The 21,746-nt window shown below is 66.8% G+C and overlaps 5 protein-coding genes across 5 annotated transcripts; 3 read left to right on the forward strand and 2 right to left on the reverse strand.

The window, feature by feature from the left end:
* Nucleotides 1-2: 2 nt before the first annotated feature.
* Nucleotides 3-8,948, reverse strand: CHLRE_01g022350v5 (uncharacterized protein). The gene is made up of 11 exons (XM_043058494.1): nucleotides 6,773-8,948; nucleotides 6,257-6,411; nucleotides 5,856-5,973; nucleotides 4,780-5,412; nucleotides 4,202-4,384; nucleotides 3,759-3,895; nucleotides 3,172-3,424; nucleotides 2,697-2,878; nucleotides 2,052-2,460; nucleotides 714-1,777; nucleotides 3-561 (listed from the first exon to the last, which is right to left on the reverse strand). The coding sequence occupies exons 1-10, from the start codon at nucleotides 8,804-8,806 to the stop codon at nucleotides 1,502-1,504; spliced, it is 4,380 nt and encodes a 1,459-aa protein (XP_042928408.1). The 5' UTR covers nucleotides 8,807-8,948; the 3' UTR covers nucleotides 3-561; nucleotides 714-1,501.
* Nucleotides 8,949-9,048: 100 nt separating this feature from the next.
* Nucleotides 9,049-11,867, forward strand: CHLRE_01g022400v5 (uncharacterized protein). The gene is made up of 3 exons (XM_043058495.1): nucleotides 9,049-9,245; nucleotides 9,367-10,862; nucleotides 11,133-11,867. The coding sequence occupies exons 1-3, from the start codon at nucleotides 9,168-9,170 to the stop codon at nucleotides 11,602-11,604; spliced, it is 2,046 nt and encodes a 681-aa protein (XP_042928409.1). The 5' UTR covers nucleotides 9,049-9,167; the 3' UTR covers nucleotides 11,605-11,867.
* A 61-nt stretch (nucleotides 11,868-11,928) lies between these two features.
* Nucleotides 11,929-13,240, forward strand: CHLRE_01g022450v5 (uncharacterized protein). Its single transcript, XM_043058496.1, has 2 exons — nucleotides 11,929-12,267; nucleotides 12,339-13,240. Exons 1-2 carry the CDS (start codon nucleotides 12,152-12,154, stop codon nucleotides 13,126-13,128), a joined length of 906 nt encoding a protein of 301 aa, XP_042928410.1. The 5' UTR covers nucleotides 11,929-12,151; the 3' UTR covers nucleotides 13,129-13,240.
* A 48-nt stretch (nucleotides 13,241-13,288) lies between these two features.
* CHLRE_01g022462v5 (uncharacterized protein) lies at nucleotides 13,289-14,960 on the forward strand. The gene has a single exon (XM_043058497.1). The coding sequence runs from the start codon at nucleotides 13,378-13,380 to the stop codon at nucleotides 13,939-13,941; it is 564 nt and encodes a 187-aa protein (XP_042928411.1). The 5' UTR covers nucleotides 13,289-13,377; the 3' UTR covers nucleotides 13,942-14,960.
* Nucleotides 14,961-14,968: 8 nt separating this feature from the next.
* CHLRE_01g022500v5 (uncharacterized protein) lies at nucleotides 14,969-21,688 on the reverse strand. Its single transcript, XM_001689915.2, has 13 exons — nucleotides 20,657-21,688; nucleotides 20,283-20,469; nucleotides 19,725-19,969; nucleotides 19,380-19,501; nucleotides 19,056-19,226; nucleotides 18,508-18,672; nucleotides 18,027-18,173; nucleotides 17,646-17,764; nucleotides 17,280-17,419; nucleotides 16,822-16,940; nucleotides 16,407-16,535; nucleotides 15,804-16,074; nucleotides 14,969-15,510 (listed from the first exon to the last, which is right to left on the reverse strand). The coding sequence occupies exons 1-13, from the start codon at nucleotides 20,937-20,939 to the stop codon at nucleotides 15,134-15,136; spliced, it is 2,475 nt and encodes an 824-aa protein (XP_001689967.1). The 5' UTR covers nucleotides 20,940-21,688; the 3' UTR covers nucleotides 14,969-15,133.
* Nucleotides 21,689-21,746: the final 58 nt, after the last annotated feature.

Consider the following 21,746-nt stretch of genomic DNA (forward strand, 5'->3'; position numbering starts at 1 on the left):
GCATACCTCCCTTATCTCCCTGCGCATTCTTATCATACATGGAGCCTCCTGCTCAGCGCAGCTGCTTGCAGCTTCAGCAGAAGCCCCACGCACCAACATGCCCCGCAGGGGTTCATGCCCCGCGACGCACCGCATCGCGACGCACCATACTGTCCCGTCGCCATAGCGGCCACAATCCCAAGTCCAGCAGCAGAGTTGCTGTAGTTCTTAAACATCTGCGCCGGAACAACGCACCGGGTGCACAGGCGGCTGCAAGCGCCTCATCAACCCCTGGCGTTCACGCACATGCACATATACTCAGAACACACATACATGTACCCAGCGCACACACAGCACACAGCACATGCTCTTGCTGCCGCACAACCCCCCGGGTCAGGGTCGTCAGGAACGCCGCAGCCCGCTTTACCCTGCTTGTTAGCAGAGCGCCCGAGGTCTCTCAGCTCGGGCCCGTCCTGACTCGCGTTGCTGGAAGCCGTGCCACGTAAACACGGCCTGCCGCCGCCTCCCGCAGCCTCCCGCCGCTGGCACCGCCCGTCGCTGGCACCACTCCTGTTTGTGCTCCTGTGTTCAAAGGACAGATGTTGCGGCGGCGGGAGGTGCCCGACCGGTTTTAGACTGTGGGGCGTCTAACTTTGGGTTGTCAAACGCCGGACATGTCTGCCCTCAGCTATTGTACCGAATGTGGGTCGGAAAGCAGGTGTGGCGACCCTCACCTTGGCGGAGGGCGAGGTCAAAACACGGCGGAAGAGCCTGCCGTGCGTCGCTGCTCCTCCACGAAGTGCGACAGGCCGGTGTTCATCAGTGCAACTGTATCATGCGCGGCTTTCCACGCAGCGTCCCGCTGCGCAATTGTGGTTGCTAGCTCGTCTTCGAGAGCTGCCACCCGCTGCTGCAAGGCCGTGACGACGGCTTTCGCTCGGCAGCTGCCGCTTCGGCTGCCTGGGCGGCCTCGGTCTCCCGCTTGCGCTGCTCTGCTTCCTGTGCCTGTGCGCGCTGCTGCTTAGCCTTGACCACTTGGGGGGCGAGCTTCCAAAATTGCCGCTGCTTGGCCCGGCTGCTCAAGTTATTCTTGGCCATTCTTTGTGATGAGCGCAGCGTACTTGCTATCACCGTTACAGCTGTTTGACGCAGGGCCCCCGATGCTTTGGTCGAATAGCGCGCGGGCGTGCAAACAGCCGGGCACTGTAGGATGGGATTCTGGATGGAACTGGATCCATACAGTTTTGGCGGGAGCTGTCCAGTAATAGCAGTACAGAATGGACTCATGCGGTCAGGACAACTCACGATACCGCTCAGCCTGGATCAGCCTTGTGCTTGCCCCCGTTGTTCTTCCTTGTGGGTGGGGTACGCTGGGCGCCAAACCACGATCACGGCCATCCTGCGGGACACCACATTGCACACCCAACCCCACGCCATCCACCGAAGCGAGCAAGCAACGCGATGACCTACGTCACCGCACATCTAGACAAAGACACACACTCACACCTTACTCGCGCGTCACTCATTTGCGCCCCTTGCGCCCCTTCGCCGCCTTGCGCCCCTTGGCCGACTGTTTCTTGCCCTGCTTCCGCCCGCCCGCACCCGCGCCGCCACCGCCACCGCCACCCTTGCCGCCAGCGCCGCCCTTGCCTCCGGCGCCCCTGCCGCCAGCGCCCTTGCCGCCCGCCGACACGAACGCCGCCGCCGCGCCGGTCGCGCCGCCGCCCGCGCCCAGGGCCGCCATGCGAGTGCGCAGGGCTTCAAGTGCGTTGGGCGCCGCCGCGTCGCGTCCGAATGCCTGCCGCCATTGGGGTGAGCGAGAGACAAGCAAAGGGGCAGGAGTGGCATCAGAGGCTGTGACTCAGCGCACACAGGCACACACATGACTTGGAGCAAACACACGCCGTTGCAAGCCAGCTCCCATCTTGCCCCCCCCATCGCCGCCTCCATCTCCCCAGCCCAGCATTGGGTTTGGTTAAGTTTGGGCTGGTATCTACAACCCCCCCAGCCCCCCCGCCCCTCCCCCTGGCCTCTTTTGGTCCTCGCCCTCGCCTTGACCCCACCGCCCCCACCTGCGGGATGACCACCATGCCGCGATGGTTCTGCTTCTTCATCTGGTTGCGGCTCACGAGCAGCCGCGTGTCCACCTTGGCCTTGCCCTTGGCCTTGGCCAGACCCGCCCTGACGCCCGCGCCCGCGCCCGCGCCCGCGCCGCCCTTGGCCGCGGCGGCCTTGCTGGCGTTCTTCTTCGCACGCTTGGCCTGGCGGGCCTTGGCGGCGTCGGCGGCGGCGGCCGCGGCCTGCTGCCCCGCTGCCATCCTGGATGCCAGCGCCACGGCGCGAGGTACCGCCGCCACGGCGGCGGACGGCGCGGCGGCGCCGGGGCCGCCGGATTTGGGCTTGGCCGCGGCAGCGCCGCCTGGGGCGGGCTGCTGCTTGGTGCGCGTGGCGAGCGCCGCCGCCAACCCTCCCGTGAAGTACCTGCGCGGGTGTGTGGGACGGACGACATCAGTACAGCTGCCTAGATTGCAACATCAGCAGTACTCAACCATGCACCCATCCCACACAGCCACACAGCCACACACACACACACACAGACACACACACACACACACACACACACACACACACAGCCACACACACACACACACACGCACGCACACACACACACACATCCCCCCTGCATGCCCCCCACCCCCACCCCCATATCCTCGCACCTGCGGCTCATCTTGGGAGCCAGCGGCTGCGCCAGCATTGCGCTCAGCTGCTGCCGCAGCGCCGCCGCCTGCGCGCTGGTCTGCGACTGCCGGCCGTTGCGCATCCGCCGGCCGCCGCCCTCGCCGTCGTCGTCACTGCCGCTGCCGCCCTCCTCGTCGTCACTGACGTCCAGGCCGATGGCCTGTGAGGGCGGGAGTCAACGAGCGCAGTGGCGGCGGCGGCGGTGGCATCAGGCGGGCAGGTGTGAAGGGCGCAGTGATGGCAAGTACGGCAGCATACGCATAAGTTGTGCTACTGCCAACGGGCTGAAGTGAAGGCATCTGCCTGCACTGCGCGAGGAGAGCCCCAAACCCCAACGCCACTGAACTCCACCCACCGCGCTCACCCTCGCCCAAACCGCATGCCGACAGCCCCAACGCCCCACACCTCACCAGCCCCTAACCCATCTGCACCCGCCCGCACCCCCCAACCCACCGCCGCGTTGGACTTGCGCCACGCCGCCTCCGCGCGCTGCTTGCGCTCCGCCCGCTCGATGTCGTCCAGCCGCGCCGCCAGCCGCAGCCGCTGCCGCACCGCCGGCAGCAGCGACGCGTCCACGGGGAAGGAGGCGGGCGGGCCGGGCCGCTCCAGCAGCCGGCACAGGCCGCTGAAGCGCGCGGCCTCGCGCGGGGTGACCAGCGCGATGGCGATGCCGTCGCAGGAGATGCCGCGAGCCGTACGGCCGCACCTGGCGGCAGGGAGGGCAGAAGGGTTTTGGGGGGTTGTGGGGAGGTTGGGGGCAGGTTGGGGAAGTGGAGGTTGTGTCGGCGGTTGCGGGTGGTTGCAGCCCAGGGCAAACCAGAACTGGCAGTGCCTCGTCTCGCGCTCCAGCTCTGTCGCCTTTGCTGCTGGTGCTCATGTCCCTGCCTCACGACACGCACCCGCAAACCCCTCCACATCACCCACCATCACCACCACCCATAACCAATCACCAGTACCGGAACCACCCATTCGTTGGCTTCGGGCATACAACCCCGTGACCACCATCCCAATTCCCTTGACTGCCTCGCCTCGCCCCGCACCTGTGGATGTAGGTGTCTGCGGAGGGCGGGATCTGGTAGTGCACCACCGTGGACACGTTGGGGATGTCCAGGCCGCGCGCCGCCACGTCGGTGGCCACCAGCACGCCGTTGGGGTTGGCGCGGAAGCGGTCCAGAGCCTGATGGGGGGAGAGCATGGGGAGGAGGAGGGGGAGCAGGGGGAGGAGGAGGGGGAGGGGGGAGAGAGGAGGTGGTAAGGATGGGAATATGAGCTGCGCAGTGTGAGGGAAGTCCATGCGAACAGGCACACGCACAGGCACACGCACAGGCACACGCGCAACCACACGCGCAAGCATGTCAAATACCAATGGCCAACAGCACACCACGCAACCGCACCACACACTCGCACTCGCCCTTGCATATAGTACCCTCTCCCGCTCCTCCCCTCCCTCCCTCCCCCCCCCACCCCCCCACCCCACACACACCTTGAGGCGCTGCCGCTGCTGCTGCTGCGCGTGCAGGGCGTACACGGGCAGCCCCAGCAGCGCCAGCAGCGCGCCGAGCCGCCGCACTGCCGACACGGCGTTGGCGAACACCAGCGTGCGGCCGGGGTGCGCGGCCAGCAGGTAGTACAACAGCTCATCGCGCTCGTCGTCCAGGCAGGAGATCTGGGGCGGGGGGCGGGGTACATCACGGGGTCACAATCATGATGATTCAGAAGTGAATTGGGGTTGGGGATACGCGTGTGATTGATTAAGGAGCAAAATGGAGCCAGTGGTACAGCAGGCGCGTCGTGGGTAGGAGTAAAGGGCTTCAGGAGAAGTTGGATGTGAGGGGGGGTTGCAAATGAAAGGAGGGGGGCATTGAGGTTCTGACATTGAGGTTCTGGCGGGTCCGGGCACGGGCCCTGGGGTATCCAACCAGTACCGCACCGCCGCACCTTGGTCCGCCTCCGCCTCCTTCCGCCCCCAGTACGCCCCAAGCTCGGCCAGCCCCCAACCCCCAGCCCTCATAGGCCCCCGAGCCCGCATAGCCCCCCGCGCCGCAGCCCGCCCAGCCTCACCGACGCCTCCGTGAGCCGGTCCGCCAGGCGGCTGTGCGGCGTGAGGTCCACCACCCGCGGCGCCGGTGACTTGCGGAAGGGCACGCGGTCCATCAGGCTCTCTAGCGTGGCCGCACCGCCGCCCGCGCCGCCGCCGCGGTCGCGCTTGGAGACGCGCTTCTTCAGGAACAGCGGCAGCGTGAGCGTAGCGCTGAACACAAACGTCTGCATCAGGTGCTTCTTCCGCTTCTTGGGCTGATCCTGATCCTGATCCTGCTGGTCTAACTGATCACCGGCCTCGCCTTCGGCCTCGCCTTCGGCGTCGCCGACGGCCTCCGGCTCCTCATCCTCGCCCTCCTCGCCCTCCTCCGTGCCGGCACCGCTGCCGCTGCCCGAGTGCTCCTCACCCTCCGCGCCCTCGTCCGTCTCCATCGCATCCTCCTCCTCGTCCTCGTCCTCCTCCTCCTCCTCGCCCTCCTCGCTGCCGCCCTGCTGCTGCTGCGCCTTGCGCGCCGCCGCCGCCGCCTCCTTCTCCGCCCTCCGCGCCGCCCTGTCCGCCTCCTTCTGCTGCCGCAGCTCGGCGAACTCGGCGTCCTCAGTCACCTGCTTGTTGTTGGCGGGGTGCGGCAGCAGCTCCAGAATGGAGGTCAGCTCCTGCGGGGCGAAGAAGGGGAGTTACATTCATGATTAGTTTATAAGAGTAGTGAAGGGAGGAGGGCACTGAGAGGAGGGAGAGGCAGGAGGAGTGGCGGGGGATTGGTAGGGGCTTCAAATGGGTGGAGGCGAGGCATTCGAGCCCGTGTACGGCCATGCATCCATGCACCCTCCTCTGTTTCCTGTTTCCTCCATCCACCAAATGGTGGATGGACCCCCGCTCCCCCCAACACCCACCCCAACATACACGACGCCCCTCCACACGCCTCCTGCACGCACCATCACAGGCCCTACTCCCACGGACCCCGCCCCCTGCCTCCCCCGCCCTCCCATGCCGTACCCCGCCTCTTCTGCCCTCCCTCCCTCCCTCTCTCCCTCCCTCCCTCCCTCCTCTCCCTCCCTCCTCTCCCTCCCTCCCTCCCCCATCCCTCCCTGCCCCCCACCTTGTACAGCCCCTGCGCCACCATGCGGTCCGCCTCGTCCAGCACCAGGAAGGACAGGCGGCTGAGGTCCGCCAGGTGCGCGGCAGCCAGAGGGCCGTAGCGGTCCGTGCTGGGAGGCCTGGGGGGTGGGGAGGGAGGGCAGGCAGGTGAGGCAAGAGGGTTGGAGAGGAGGGAGGGGTGGGGAGGGAGGGGGCGGGCGTCCATGGATTGGTAGCGGCCCGGACCCGTACACGGCCACACACGTGCGCCCACACGTGCACGCATCAGACGCGAATAACTCGCGGGCATGCACGATTGCACACACGATCGCGCGCACGCACGCACGATCCTGCACACGCCCTCGCGGGCATGCACAATTACACATGCACACACGCTTGTAGACACGCGCGCACGCACCCCACCTGCACATGAGGTCCCACAGGCGGCCGGGCGTGGCCACGATGACCGCCGGCCGCGCCGCCAGCTGCCGCGCCTGCTTCACGTCGCTGATGCCGCCCACGATGGACAGCACGCGCACGCCGCAGGGCCGCCCGATGGCCTGCAGGTGGCTGCACACCTGCGGGCGGGAGCGAGGCAGAGACAGAGGCAGAGGGAGAAAGAGACAGGGGGAGTGTGTGTAATACGTGGTCAGCTCGGCGGTTCGGGTCAAGTCAGGAAGGATGCGGACGGTATGTGAGGGGAGCTGGAGGGCGGCTAGCGCGGCTATGGAGCGCATTCCAATGGCCGCAGCCCCCACGTGAGCTGGAGGACACCGCTGGCCGTACTGGCGGCACATCGCCACATCGCCCAGCCCGACCACTGTCATCCCGCCCTCTCTCCTACCCAGTCGGCCCCCCCTCCAGTCGGCTCCCGCGCGCCCTCCCCCGCCCCTCCCCTCGCCTCCAACCCCCGTTTCCACCCCTGCCCTGCCCCCGCACCTGCATCGCCAGCTCACGCGTGGGCGTCAGGATGAGCGCCCGTAGTGGCCCCGGCTCCGGCTTGGGCCACTGCTGCCCCTGCGCCTGCCCCTTGCCCTGCTGCTGCTGCCGCGCCGCCGCGCGCTTCTTCTTGGCTGCCAGCTTCTTGGCGCGCATGCGTTGCCTTGCTTTCAGCCGCCGCTGCTCCGCCTTGCTCAGGCCTTTGGCGCCCCCCTTCGCCCCGCCCTTGCCGCCGCCGGCTGCCGCCGCCTCCTCCTCCTCGCCCTCCTCCGTGCCGGCGCCGCTGCCGGTGCCCAGCTCATCATCCTCGCCCTCGCTCGTGAAGGGGTCCTCGCTGCCGCTCACGCCCGCCGCGCCGCCCGCCTCCTCTCCCCCCTCCTGCTCCTCCCAGCCGCGCGCCGCCTCCCGCTCTGCGCGCTCCGCCGCTAGCACGTGCAGGATGGGCAGCCCGAAGGCCAGCGTCTTGCCACTGCCGGTCTGCGCGGCGCCGATGATGTCGGCGCGCGCGCGAATGGCGGGCCCCAGGCACTCGCGCTGAATGGGCGTGGGGTTGGCGAACCCCAGCGCCGCCAACCCCGCCAACACGCCGCCCGCCAGCTCAAACTCCTCCCACGCCGACATGTCCGGCGCCTCCTCCTCCTGCTGCTGCTGAGGAGCGTCCTCCTCCGCCTCGTCGGCGTCCTCCGTGCCGCCGCCGCCGCCGTCGTCAGTGCCTGGCTCCTCGGAGCCGGTTAGGCCCTCCATGCCCTCGTCCTCCTCCTCCTCGCCCTCCTCGCCCTCCCCCTCCTCGCCCTCCTCGCCCTCGCCGCTGCCGGACTCCAGCCCCAGCAGCCCCGCCAGCAGCTCCTCATCCTCCTGCTCCTCCTCGCCCTCATCACCCTCCTCGTCCTCTCCCTCGTCCTCTCCCCCCCCTCCATCCTCCTCGTCGTCCTCGCCCAGCAGCTCCGCCAGCGCAGCCTCATCCATGTCCTCTAGGTCAACATCCTCATCCTCATCCTCATCCTCATCGTCGTCATCTTCGTCAGCAGCGGCCGCGGCAGCAGCCTTCTGCGCCTTAGCAGCCTCCTTGCTCTGCTTCTGCTGCTCCTGTTTGGCCTGTTTTTGCTGCTCCTGCTTGGCCTGCTTCTGCGCCGCTGCCTCCTGCTTCTTCGCAGCTGCCGCCGCCGCGGCATCCTGCTTCTGGCGCTTGGCAGCAGGCGCGGCTGCCTTGGCACCGCCGCCGTCGCCGTCCTCCTCATCCTCTTCGTCGGCCCCCTCACTGCCGCTGCCGCTCACGCCGCCGCCGCCTGCCAGACGCGCCAGACGCCGCTCCTTCCGCCGCGCCTTCTTGGCTTTGGCGCGCTCCTTCTGCTTCTGCTTCCGCTCCTCCGCCGCCGCGGCCGCCGCCGCCGGGTCATCCCCTGCCTCCGCGTCCTCCGCCTCCGCCTCCTTGCCCTTCTTCTCCTTCTTCTCCTCCTTCGCCGCACCCTCCGCCTTCTTATCAGAGTGCGCGTCGAACCCCTCCCAGTCCTCGTCGCCGTCGCCGTCGCCGCTGCCGCCGCTCAAGCCGCCGTCCTCACCGTCGCTGCCCCCCTCGCTGCCCTCTCCTCCGCCTCCTGCTCCCCCCTCCAGCATGTACTGCTCCAGCACTGCCGGGTCGTCCAGCACCTCCAGACCTGCGAAACCGCCCTCCTCCGCGCCCAGCAGGAAATCCTCGCCCACCTCCACCTCCTCCCACCCCGGCAGGCTGTCCCAGAACGCAGGGCCACGCTTGCGCTTCTTGGCGGGGCCGCCGGCGCCTACGGCGGCGGCAGCGGGGGCCTTGCGGCTGGGCTTGGCCGCCGCGGCGGGGCCGGCGCCCTTCGCGGCGGGCTTGCCGGAGCCGGAGGGCTGCTTGGCGGGGGCGGTTTTTGCGGGTTTGCCCACCGACGGCCGGCCCTTGGCCGCCGCTACGGGCTTTGCGCCGCTGTTACCGTCGCTCGCACCAGCCTTCTTGGCCTTTTTTGCGGCCGAGCCGCCGCCGGCATTGCCAGCAGCGGGCGACTTGCCCGCCATGACGTTTTGTTTGTCAGTAAGATAGGATTACTTAGGTATTAATAGGTAAGTGGTTTAAATTTGTCAATGGGTGCGACGGGGTTGGCGAACCGTCGCGCGAAACAAAACTCGAGCCTGGTATGTGCACAACTTGTGCGGCAATGTCGTAAGTAATATTGACTGAATACTCAATGTGCGCCAGGCAAGTTGAAAGCGCATTACTGTATAATGTGCTGACACCAGCGACTGCAAAACTGGCATCGGGATCGGCCGTTTCTCGCTTCTAGAACTGCTCGCCTCAGTAACAAATAGTATTCATTTCATAATGTGCTAACAGAAACCCTTTTATAAGTTCGTCAGCTCCGCACTGCGCTCAATCAGAATGCGCAGGGTCGCTATGGCCGGCGCGCGCAGCTTGCCGGCGACGCTAGTGCTTGAGGTGCTCCTTCCCAGCTGCACCGTAAGCGGCGTAGCGAGCGGAGTGTCCAAACTTGATCAGCTGCAGCTGCCACCTGACGCCTCGGTGATGCATCCGTTCTCCTTGCATCCCAAGCTCTCCTTGCCCCCACGCTTGCCTGCAGATCGCTGCGTGCGGGCTCGGCTCGGCCGCTTTGACCGCTATCAGCGCACCTGCCGGCCCCTCGCGGTGCGTCAGCACAGCCTCAGCGGCAGGTAGCAGCACGAGCCCAGGCGCCGGCGCCGGCGCCGGCACTGGCGCCGCGGCGGCGGGCTCGCGCAGCCGTGTGCTGGAGGCGTTTGCGGGCCGGCTGCCCGACCGACTGCACCCGGACGACAAACACTACCTGCTGCGGCACCTGCCGCCGGGGGGGCCGCCGCCGCCGCAGCCGCACCCCGAGCATCAGCAAGCGCAGCAGCAGGAGCAGCGTCGGCGGCGGGGTCCTTCCGGGAAACGCGCGGCAGGCACAGGGACAGGGACAGAAAGGGGCAGGGCGCAGGCTGAGACCGCCGCGGCTGGTGGTGCGGCCGATGCAGCCCAACAGGATGGCGTGAAAGGTCGAAGACAAAACAGTTCTGACTCATGCGCTGCAGGCAGTAGCAACGGCAACAGGAGCGCCGGCAGTAGCAGGGGTGGAATGCGTGGCAGTAGCACCAGCAGCAGCACCAGCAGTAGTCACGCGGCTTCAGGCCAGGCGTCGGCAGGTGCTGGGGCCGCGGCGGGTGACGGCCATGGGGCTGGTGGAGGCGGTGGGGACAGTGGGGGCAGCAGTGGCGGCAGTGGCGGCGGCGGTGCCCACCTGCACAACCTGGTATTCGAGAGGCTGCGACCGCCGCGGCCCCGACCGCCCTTCCCCGGACACCAACACAATCACCACAACCGGTACGACCAACAACAACAGCTGCAGCAGCAACAACAACATGATGCATATCGCAGTCACACCGCGCGTGGCGGCAGCAGCAGCGGCAGCGCCGGCAGTAGCAGGCAAGGGCACGGCGACGGCGCAGACGAGGGCGAGGGCGAAGCCGGGTGGAGCAGCCGCGGCCGCAGCGGCCCTGGGCGGCGAGGGCAGGGGTCGGGCGGTGTGGGTGCGTCGCCCGGGGATGAGGCCGACCAGGAGGAGTGGGCTGGTGCGCCTGCTGGACGTAGCAGGCGGCAGGCGGCGGGGCCAGCGGCGTCAGGCGGCGGCGGCGCCGAAGGAGGCAACTCTCGGGCCCAACACCACCGGCACCACGAGCCCCACCACCACCCCGGTGCGCGGCGGCCTCCTCGACCGCTCAGCCCCGAGTCACGCCGGCAGCGTGAGCAACAACAGCAACAGCAGCAACAGCAGCAACAACAGCAGCAAGAACAACAGCACCAGCAGGCATTTGAGAAGCGCGGGCGGCGCGGCGTGGAATGGTTCCAGCGGCGCTGGCCGCGGCAGTACGTGGACTATGAGGAATACGCGCGATACCCGGAGTGGGGGGCGGCGGCCGCGGCTGCGGCCGCGGCGGACGCACGGGGGCGGCGGGCGGGCCACAGAGGAGGCGGCGGTGGTGGCGGTGGTGGCGGTGGCAAGCACTACCGCTCAGCTTTCCGGGACTTCTATGACGACGAGGATGATGAGGCGGAGGAGAGGTGAGTCATGCGGGGGGCGGGTCTCGCGGTGCCCGGCAGAGGACGCGGTATGGGCGCGGAAGCCGTAGGTAAATGGGTTGCAGGATGGGGCGGCCAGCGGCAGGGGACTGGGCCTCTGCGAGGTGGCTGGCGGGGGGTGAGCCTGGGCTGCGCTTGCCCGAGCACGTCCCACACAGCGATAGCCGATAGGACGTGGCCTTTTTCGGCTCCCGCATGTCTCACACGCCTCTCAACCCCTTGGTGCTACTTCATCGTATTGCGGCGGCGCAGGCGCTGGCAGTACACCGAATTCTGGGGCGGCGGTGCCGGCGGCGGCGGTGCCTCCTCCTCCTCCTCCTCGTCCTCGTCGTCCTCCTCCTCCAGTCGCCAGGAGCAACAGGAGCAGCAGTACCAGCGCTACCAGCGGCACCAGCAGCAGGAGTACCAGCGGCACTTTGGCGCGGGCTGGTGGCAGCGCTTCCAGGCCAAAGCCAGGGCTGCCGGGGGCGCCTCCTCCTCCTCCCACTCTGGCTACCCCCACCAGCAGCCCCTGGCGACGGAGCTGCAGGCGCACCTGCGCACCCTGGGCCTGGCGCCGGGTTCGCCGCTGGAGCCGGCCGGGCTCAAGGCGGCGTTCCGCGCGCGCGCCAAGGAGACGCACCCCGACCTGCAGCCGGCGGCGGGCAAGGCGGCGGCGGCGGAGGCGTTCCGGGCGGTGCAGCGCGCGTACAGCGAGCTCAGCAGGCACTGCGCGCGGGCGTGAGGCTGGGGCGTGGTGAGGGCGTGAGGCCGGTGTGAGGAGGGCGTGGGGAGGTTTGTAGGGCTGCAAGGTCGAGGCCGGGTAATGCGTGTAGCGTGTCGTTTACACGGTAGGTGGCAGGAGTCTGGGGGCAAGAAGCGGCGATGGTGGTTGCTGCACACTCTGCCATGTACCAACAACTAGGCTCGTTATCTTAATTAATTGTAGCCGATTATGCGGAAACTTCGTGTAAACAAGAATGAGTGCAAGTGTAATTTTGAAACTTGCAGGAGAGTTTGACAACGCTGACACTGCCGACTGCATAATCCGCTTCTACGTTGACTTGCCCGTATCCAGGACTAAGAAAAGCAAAATCTCAGATGCGGAAGACGAGCCTACCGACGAGGGCGATGACGACGAATTCCCTGCAACAACCGCACAGGCCGCAGCTGCAAAGCTTGTCTTTGGCGCAAGTGCCGCATCGGATGGCGCGACAGCCCCTCGTGGCAAGCGGTCGTTTGCCGGCCGCTCGCTGCACCTGCACCGCAACATCCTTCGCCTTGGCAGTGATATGTTTGCAGCCCAGCTGCGCGGCTGCTGGTCGGCCGGCGATGCGCCAGCGGCGCCAGCTGCCGGCTCGGGCACAGCCTCCTCCGCAGCCTCCGGTTGCACTGGCAGCGGATCCAAGCCAACTTAGCAGCGTCAGCGTCAGCAGCTGGCCCGGCCCTGCCCACGCTGTGCGTGCCGGTAAACCGCAGGGCGGATGTCGGAGTCGCACGCGCCGCAATCCGCTTCATCTATACTGGCAAGCTTGAGCGCGAGGCGTGCGGGGCGCCTGAGGCCGCCGCCGCCGGCAGCGGTAGCCACAGCAAAGGCTGCAGCAACAGCGGGACCCTTGTCGGCAGTAGCAGCAGCAGCGGCGGTGGTCTGAGCATACCGGAGCTGCTGGCGGTCCGGCGGCAGGCATGCTTCATGCAGATAGGCGATTGTGTTGGGGCCTGTGACAAGGAGCTGTGTAGCTTATTGGCCGCCACTGGCCCGCCACTGCCACCGCCAGCAACTGGGAAGCCCGCCGCTGGCGCCGCCAGGCCGTCGGCGGCAGCGGCAGGCCGCGTTGGTGCCAGCGGCGGCACTGCCGCCGCCACTGCCGCAACCGCGGACGCCGCCGTGCCGCCGGTGCTGCAGCTCTATGCTGATGAGTCGCTGCTGCCTCTGGAGAGCGAGGAGCCGGACAGCTTCAAGGCTGTGCTAGCGGCCGCGCACAAGGCGCTGGTCGCGCACTTCACCAGCGCGCCCACAACGCTCAACTCAGCGGTCCTGACGAAGCAGCTGGAGGAGCTGCCGGTCGCGGCCATGGAAGCTCTGCTGGCTTCCGATAGCTTCTCCACAGACGACGAGTCCAGCGTGCTGCTGCTTCTCGCCAAGTGGCGCGCGGCGGACCTGGGCAACCGCGGCAGCGGCCAGGAGCTGAAGACGCTGTGTGCGCTGGTGCGGCTGTCGCAGCTGGGGCCGGTGTACCTACGCTACATCCTTCCAGAGCAGGGCTAGTTCCCGCTCACACGCCGGGAGCACATCTTCCTAATCGACTGGGCGGCGGCGCGGGAGCCCGACCGGCTGCGTCTGCAGGGCCACGAGGCGGCGGCGGCGTATATAGCGGCGCATCCGGCTTGGTACGGCGCCGCACGCGCGCAGTGGCTGACGGCCGACGGCTGGGAGCACGAGTTCATCCTGCCGCGGAAAGACCTGCTGGACAACATCAAGGCATGTGTGGTCGGCCGGAAGCGGGTCTGCCACTCCATGCTGCGGCAGGCCGACACCAGTTGCACGGAGGTGCTGGTGCGCGGCTTTGCCTGGAGCATCAGCCTGCAGCACGGCCTGCCGTACGGGTCAGCAGACGTGGGCATGTACCTGATGTGCAACGTGCCGCCTGTGATGCTGGGGCCCGGGCTTAAGGAGGGAGAGCTGCCGGGTATCGCCGCGCCGCACGCCAAGTTGGAGGTGTTTGGTGGCAACGCGGCCGGCGGCGCCCCCTGCACCCTCATGTCGCTCAAGTACACGGCACGGCGCGACAGCCCCTATCTGGGCAAGGGCTGGGGCTACGCCAAGGTCAACCTTCTGCCGGGGCTGGGTGAGGCGGCCGTGTCGGCGGCTGTGACGGCGGCGGATACGGTGCTAGAGTCACTGGCGGTGGCAGAAGGCAAAGGCGAAGGGCAGCAGGGCCAGGGGGAGCAGGAGCAGCAGCAGGCAGGGATGCCGTCGATGGCGGAGGAGGTGGAGCAGGCGCTACTGGCTCCGTGGGAGCAGGCGCTTGTGGACGGCCGCGTGTCGGGCAAGATCACCTTTTACCGCTACATCAACTAAAGCTGACTGGGATTCAAAGACACTGGCTGGGATAGGGATGGCGGCAGGACACGGTACAGCACTGGCGCGTGCGTGTGCTTGGTGCGTCAGGGGTGTGATGGCTGCTGCCCTGACTGTTGGCGTGCCGAGACCAGTGCGAGCTGGCACGTGTGCACAAGCATGCCATGTGGTCTGCGTGCGTGGGTGTAACTGGCGAGTGCGTGGGTGCAGCCCAAGGTGCAGCCTTCCTAAATAGAACACTTGCATGGGAGGATTCGTTGGACACCGGTAATGGCAGTGCACGCTGTGTGGCATGCAACGTGCTGGATTCTCGAGCGTGCGCCGTGGGCTAAAACCGTCAGCGTGCCATGTGTGTAGGCGCATGCAATGTGATCTACGTGATTGTGGAGGCGCGCTTGGTTGCGAGCGTGCGCGCAGGTTGATGAGTAAGCCGCCGAGCAGTGAGTGGATCCAGCGAGCAGGCGGGCAGGTGGCGTGCATGGCCGCTTGGTGGGTACGCGCGGACGGCATGCTTAGTGTTTGCAAGTTGGAAGGCACCAATGACCAAGCAAGGCACGAGTGAACAAGAGGCTGCCATAGGCCGAGGTAGTAATTCACAAGTACGGTGCCGTAACTGTGCGCCTGCCTCGGGAATGCTCGAGGCAGGACAAATGCGGTTGATGCTTGGGTTGGGCCTGTCATGTCTGACTGGGCGGCACTGGTGTGCATTGACGTTAGTTGTGGTCGGGAGCACTGCGCTGGAGCGAGGGCTGGCGGGCACCTATGCGGTCTAGGGGAGGTGTTGGTCCTATCTATAACCCTTGGTAAAGCTTGGGAGTCGTATTTGCTAATCGAGACGCCCAGGCCGGCACCTCCAGCAGGCAGGCCACAGACTGTGGGTGGTTTGCCAGCACGTGCACGCAACTGCTTTGCCATACGTCGCTCTCCGACACTAAAGGTATTTGTGGAGGAACGAGGCTTCTTGCATTCGTCCCTGTCAACTGCCTATGAGCTTGTTGAGTATTGCCATCAATGCAGCGCATTGCAAGAGTTGGGCTTTTTACACTCATACGTTGAATAGTGGAATTGCGCGCAGCCAACAGCACGACACGGTGTTCCAAAAACGCCCTGTTGATGGCAGGAACCGGCGTCAGCATCTGTAATCCAGGGGCCTACACCACTCATGCAACCGAGCTTGTTGCTTGCCTAAAAGTCACAGCGGCCGGTACTGGAGCTTGCGAATGCACTCCTCCAGTTGCGATGTGTCCCCAACGCTGCCAGCTCCACCGCTGCCGCCTCTGCCTCCACGCCCTGCCGCCGCCTTCGCCGGCCCTTTGGCCGCGCCCGGCGCCGCTGCGGCCGAAGAAGACAGCAGCAGCTCCCGACTGCAGGACGCCCCGCCCGTGCCACTGGCGCCACCGCTGCTACTGCTGCTACTGCTGCCGGCCGGCGCGCCCACGCCCACGGTCGCCACCATGTCCACTGCTGCCGCGGACGCCACCGCCGCCGCCACCTTCACGGCTGCCTCCGCCAGTCGCCCCACACGCGGCAGCACGCACTCCGCCTCCAGGTCCGCGGGAGTGGCCATGGCTGGGGAGGGGGTAAACATGTTTTTGGCACGGGAGGTACAGGGTAGGGAAGGGTTGGAGAATGTCGGCTGCTGTACGTCTGGTGTAAGTACCTGCCAACACACAGCGAGCAGTGCCCTACTACCCGTGCCACACACGCCCCCACCCGTACAGCGCCACGTCCCGCACCCCATGCACCGCCGCATGCACCAGCACGCACCACGCCCCATGACGCCCGGGCACCTTCCCCGTGCTCCGTGCCCTGCCCGTGCCCCATGCCCCGTGCCCCGGCCCGGTGCCCCTGCCCGCACGCACCCGCCACCGCCCGCGCCGCCGCCAGCAGCATGCCGTCGGTGACCGCCACCGCGCCGCTGACCACACAGCCCTGCCCCAGGCCCGGAAACACCAGGCAGTTGTTGGCCTGCGCGGGAACCAGCGTGCGGCCGCCGTAGGCAAAACCGCCGGCGGGGCTGCCGCTGCTGTTGTTGGAGCTGTTGTTGTTGGTGGTGCTGTTGTGGGAGGAGCTGGAAGGGAGGAGGGCGTCGAACAGGCTGCGGCTGGGGGCCGGCGCCGTGAGCGCAGCAAACTGCGGGGTGGGGGGCGGGGGAATGGGGGGATGGCTGTTCATGTGGAGGACAGGGTGATGAAGTGGGGGGGCGAGCGATCGGCCACAAGCAGAGGGCCAGCACTCGGCAAGCTAGCTGTTGCGGGGTTTTAATTGCTGCTGGGGTGCTGGACCGGTGGTCAGCACCTGCACGCACGCCCCCAGCCCGTGCCTGCTCAGTCCGGACCGGTCCGACCCGCGATACGAAGATGAGCCTTCCTGCACACACATGCGCCCGGCGCCGACTGCCGCTTTGCATGCACAAGCAAGCACACACGCAGCCACGCACGGATGCAAACGCGCGGCTTGCCCACCTGTGTCCCCGACGCGAATACCGCCCGGCCGCCCGTGTAGCGCCACGCCTGCTCAAAGGAGCACTCGGCCTTGGAGGTGGGGTTGGACAGCGCGAACACGATGGGCCGGGAGGAGCCAGACGGCTGGACCTGCGAGCAGCCGCAGCCGCAGCAGAGGGGGCGGTAGCAGTGCGTGCGAGTGCACGGGAGTGGGTACATTACCAAGTGCACATGGAATCAGGAGAAGCGGGGTAGCGTATCGCCTGAGGGGGGTTGTAGTGATTCAGACCCTGGCGGATGCCTCCGCCACACGCGCAACGCCACGTACATACATAAACCCCCACTCCCCTCCACACGCTCCCCCCTCCACAACACACGCGCTCAAGCCCTCCACACGCTCCCCCCTCCACACAAACGCACACGCGCTCCCGCCCACCTGCGCCAGCAGCTCCAGCACCTCGCGGTCGAAGGCGCCGCCCACCGCCGCCGCCCCGATGAGCGCCGTGGGCCGCAGCCCCTGCACCAGGTCGGCCAGGCTGTCGCCGCCGCCGCCACCTGCAACCGCCGACCAGGTGCCACGTGCATTCACTGCAAATGTGCATGACTGCATTGTGCATGTTGGCAAAACCAGGATACCCAGAAACACGCGGCGCGACCGAGCACGTCGCGACCATATTTATATGCCTGTCACCGCAGCAAGGTGGTATGCCTGGTCTGGCAGATGCCCACTGTCGAGGCCCGGGGCACGCACACACATGTACGTACACACACACGCACACACACACGCACACACGTACACGCACACACACGTACACACACACACACACACACACACACACACACACACACACACACACACACACACACACACACACACACACGCGGGCGGCTCACCTGCGGCCCCGCCGCCTGCGCCGCCGCCGACGGCGTTGCTGGCGCCCAGCCCCAGGCTGGCCAGGCCGCTGCTGCCGGGCGCGCCCAGGGCGGGCGGCCGCGGCTTGGCGAACACGGCCTTGGAGCGGGACAGGTTGGGCCTGTGCGGGCAATGCGTGTGTACATCGTGTACCGTGTGTGCGCCAGGAAGTGCCAGGGGAGTAGGAGAAAGCAAATACAGAGTGCGCGATGCGGCGCCCAGTTGCGCGTCCATGCAGCATTGCTGAAGAATGTGAGGCCAGCTCTGCTTCCCGCTTCCCCCACCCCGCTTCCCGCGCCCCGCTTCCTGCGCCCCGCTTCCCGCTTCCGGCTTCCCGCGCCCCGCACCTGTCGTCCGTGACCAAGCCCCTGCTGTCCACCAGCCACACCGCCCCACGCGCCGCCTCCTCGCTGACGCCGCGCGACACCAGCTCCGACACCAGCAGCGCCGCAACACCCAGGTTGGCCTACACGGCCCCAGAGACCGGGAGCGTGGGTGAGTGGCACAAAGAGCAGGGGCGGTGAAGGCGAGAGGGCCCTCGATGGGAGGGCAGGGGGTTGGGCGGACGGCGCTGCACGGCTAGCAGCCGGCGCGCGCTCAGCTACGACCCACGCCTCCATGGAAAAGCGAGAGCCTGGTGCCTGGGTGCAGCCAAACGGCATTAAGCTTGCCATAGCCGGCGCGCTCTCCCATCCCGCCACAGCCCGCCCCACCCCAGCCACACGCACCTGTCCCGCCCCGAAGAACAGGAAGGTCTGCTGCTGCAGCGGCGGCACACCCGGCACCCGCTCCGCCCCAAGCAGCGCCGCCAGCGCCACCGCGGCTGTGGCCTGGATGTCGTCGTTGAAGGTGGGCACACCCGCAGCCTGCAGCCGCTGCGGGGGGCGGCGCGGGACACGTGCGCAGGCAGGCGAGGCCGGCGACACAAGGGGGTCAGTGCTGCAAGCCCAAGGCCACACCTCCTTGCGGCTGTGTGGGCTGGCTCCGGCGGCTGGATCTCGGGCGCCTACACGATTACTACCGCACACCTACCGATCCTAACGTGACCCCGCCCAACCCCCACTACACACACACACACACACACACACACACACACACTCTAAGCGCTTTGTTTTCCTTGTGCTCTTTAACACACAAACACACATCCACATACACACACACACACACACACACGCGCGCGCGCGCGCGCGCGCGCGCGCCGTCCCCCACCTGCAGCAGCGGCACTGCGTGGCTGCCCCCCACGTCCTCCCAGTGCACCAGGAGCCCGGGGCCGTAGGTGCGCCGCAGCGCCGCCACTGCCTCGTCCACCAGTTGGTAGTAGGCGGGGCCGCGCTCGCGCCGCCGCCGCAGACCCACGTACAGAGGGTCCGTCACCTGCAGGGACAAGGCAGGACAGGGCAAGACACGGCCAGGACAGGATAGGACACGGCCAGGACAGTACAGGAGAGGATACGGCCAGGTTAGGCCACAGTCAAATGGGTTGGGTCGGGTATGCCGTGGCTGGATGGGGCGGTGATGCATGGGGCTGAGCACTGGCGCTCGGGTCGGCGCGCCGTTGCCACCGCATGACGACCTCCAGTGACCTCAAGGCCGTGCCCTCTCACCACCCCCAACATCCCAGCGTCGTCATGCACCCAACCTACGCACCTAAAGCGTCGCCCTTCGGGCTCCAGCTCCCAACACGCCCCTATGCCCCGACCACAAGCCCCGACTATCACGCAACCAGGCACACAAGGCACACACCCACGCATACCCACCACCTCGGGCGTGTCACAGCCCACGTCCAGCACCACCGGCACCACCCAGCTCGGCTCCACGCCCGCGGCGCCGTACACCGCGGCCTTGCCCACGGGTATGCCCAGCCCATGCGCACCCAAGTCGCCCAAGCCCAGGATGCGCTCGCCGTCCGTGATCACCGCGATGCGGGCCTGTGAGCATGCGTGCATGGGTTGGCGTGTCAGGGTGCGCATCGACTGTTAATAAGGCGCATGCAACGGCGGCACACGTTAAGCAGGCGGCTTTGTTCCGTTTGTTCTGTGTTTAACACACGCTTCATGCGCACGCGCTCGCTCGCTGCTCACCTGTGGCTGCCCCGCCGCCCAGTTGTCCACCAGCTGCTGCACCCGGCCCGCGTCCGCCAGACTGATGGTGAGGCCGGTGGGGCGCAGCAGCAGGCTGCCCCACGACACACAGGCGTCCCCCACTGGCCGGGCCGCGGGGAGCGGGCAGATGGGGAGGCGCATTCGTGGGCAGCGAGCGAGCGGCAGTGCGCATCAGCAACGGCGGCCCCAATCAACAGTAGCAAGTGGTGTACACACTGCGGCTGTAGGAGCAGGGGCAGTACGCGCGCGCGCACACAAACACACATACACACATGGGCGCTTCCCGGTTTCGTTGTGTTTACACACACGCTCACACGCGCTCACCCGTGGGCGTGTAGATGAGCGGCAGGTAGCGCTCCACGTCGCCCTGCACCAGCGCGAAGAACGTGTCGCGGTCGCGCTCCCGCAGCCCCATCAGCGCCTCGTACGCCAGCAGCGGCCCGCCCGCGCCCGCCCGCTCCACACCGGCGGCGGCGCGCGCCACCTCCAGCTCCGGCGGCGTCACGGGCGCCGGCAGCAGCCCCTCCAGGCCCAGCTCGCGGCGCACGGCGGCGGGCGTGGCCAGGCCCCTTCGGCGTGGGGATGGGGATGGGAATGGGGACGGGAATGGGGATGAAGATGGGAATGGCTATAGGAATGGGCATGGGGATGGGAATGGCTATAGGAATGGGCATGGGGATGGGAGTGGGGGTGAGAGTGCGGGCTGGGGTGAGGGTGTGTGTAGTGGCAGTGGCAGGGAGGAGGTAAGGATGCGGGAAGCATGGGTGGGGTACAACAGGTGCTGAAGGCGGTGTGGTGGTGTGACGTGCGGCAGTGCGTCAAGGGCGTTAGATAGCCTGCATGGCTGGGGCTGAAGTCAGCGGTAGGTAAGTGCCAGCGCACCTGTTGAGGGAGGGCTCCCGCAGAGCCTGCCAGGCGCGCAGTCCCGACGTAGCAGCCTCAATAGGGCCGGCTGGCGCCGCCGCGGCCGCCAGCTCCGCCGCGGGCACAGCCGCCGCCGCTGCTACGGCAGTCGGTGCTGACGGCGGCGCGGCAGCGGCAGCTAGTAGGCTGCCTGCGCCAACGGCGCCTGTTGATAGACGGGTGCAGGAGATTGGTTGCAAGCACCTGCCGTACCCGCACACATACGGCAAGCAGGAGCTGCGGCATGCGTGCTTGCTGCCGCGGGCACCAAGCTTCGTGGGTATCCTACTGACTATTCAGAGTTCATGGGAATCGCTGTACGCGATTGAGGTATAACGCCGTGTGCTGCCCACCTCCCAGCAGCACCGCACGACGCCCCGCCAGCAGCGGCACCTCGCCTCCGTTGTCATGCACCGAGCCAGCGGCGTTTAGCTGGGCCGGCACCGTCGTCGCCCCATGCATGTCATCACCGCTTGCAGTCCTGTTGCTGACGGCGTCAGAGTTCCGAGAGCTATGCGCGGTGAGCACGCGGACACGCGGGAGTGCCCAGGGCGCGGGCGAACGAGGCCCCTGGAAGCTGTGGCTAGCGTGGCCAGCGCGGGCCAACTGGCACTGAGACGGCGCAGTCATCCGCATTGTTGAGAATGACAACGGAAAAATGTGAATGCACAGCTGGTTACAATAAGGTTCGCGGGTTGTAACCTAGAGAGCTCCAAAGATGTTTGCGATTCTTGCTTGCACCTCCGACCTCGTGCCGGGCCTCCAGATGCAGTGAATTATGTACAAGTGATGCACGTGTGGAATATTGAGATGTAGTTTTGGCCGAATCGTAGCGTCTGACCGATCCGGCTTGCCGATCAGCGCAAAGAGCCCGCATACATACTGCTCTGCGAGAACGCAGCCTAAAATAACGTCACTCCCGGATCATCCAGGTTACCATATTACCATCTGAAGTGCGCTAGTGAGCCCCGTTCAGGCGTGCCGGGTTTCGTGTCGGAAGTCGGCGGCAGGGACGGTGCCTCGATGCCCCATCTCCGGAAGCCTCAACTTATCCCCCATCCTTCATGGTGCAGGAGCAGCTTTGTACTGCAATGTAATGCACTGCGGTCCTGATGGGCAAGAACCTTTTAGAGGTTGCTCCGCGTCGACGTCCTCACTCAAGAGTCAAGGGCATCCGTAGATTAGAGATGTCGTCCAACTTGGATGCACTCTCACACACGGCATCCGTGCTGGCCGACCAGCAGGCGGGCAGATAGCCCATGCAGTGGCCCTAAACCAGTAGAGTGAGGGTCTGAGGGATGAGGGAGAGACCAGCGCCATTCGAATCCGGATCCAAGCCCATTTGCCGTCAGCTTCGCGCAAAAGCTGTATGAGCTGAACCTGTCATCGTTTATGAATATAATTTAGGCAAACGTAGCAACGCTACTGCTTGCACTGCCCAAA

Source organism: Chlamydomonas reinhardtii, chromosome 1 (genome assembly GCF_000002595.2).
Source record: "Chlamydomonas reinhardtii strain CC-503 cw92 mt+ chromosome 1, whole genome shotgun sequence".
NCBI lineage: Eukaryota > Viridiplantae > Chlorophyta > Chlorophyceae > Chlamydomonadales > Chlamydomonadaceae > Chlamydomonas > Chlamydomonas reinhardtii.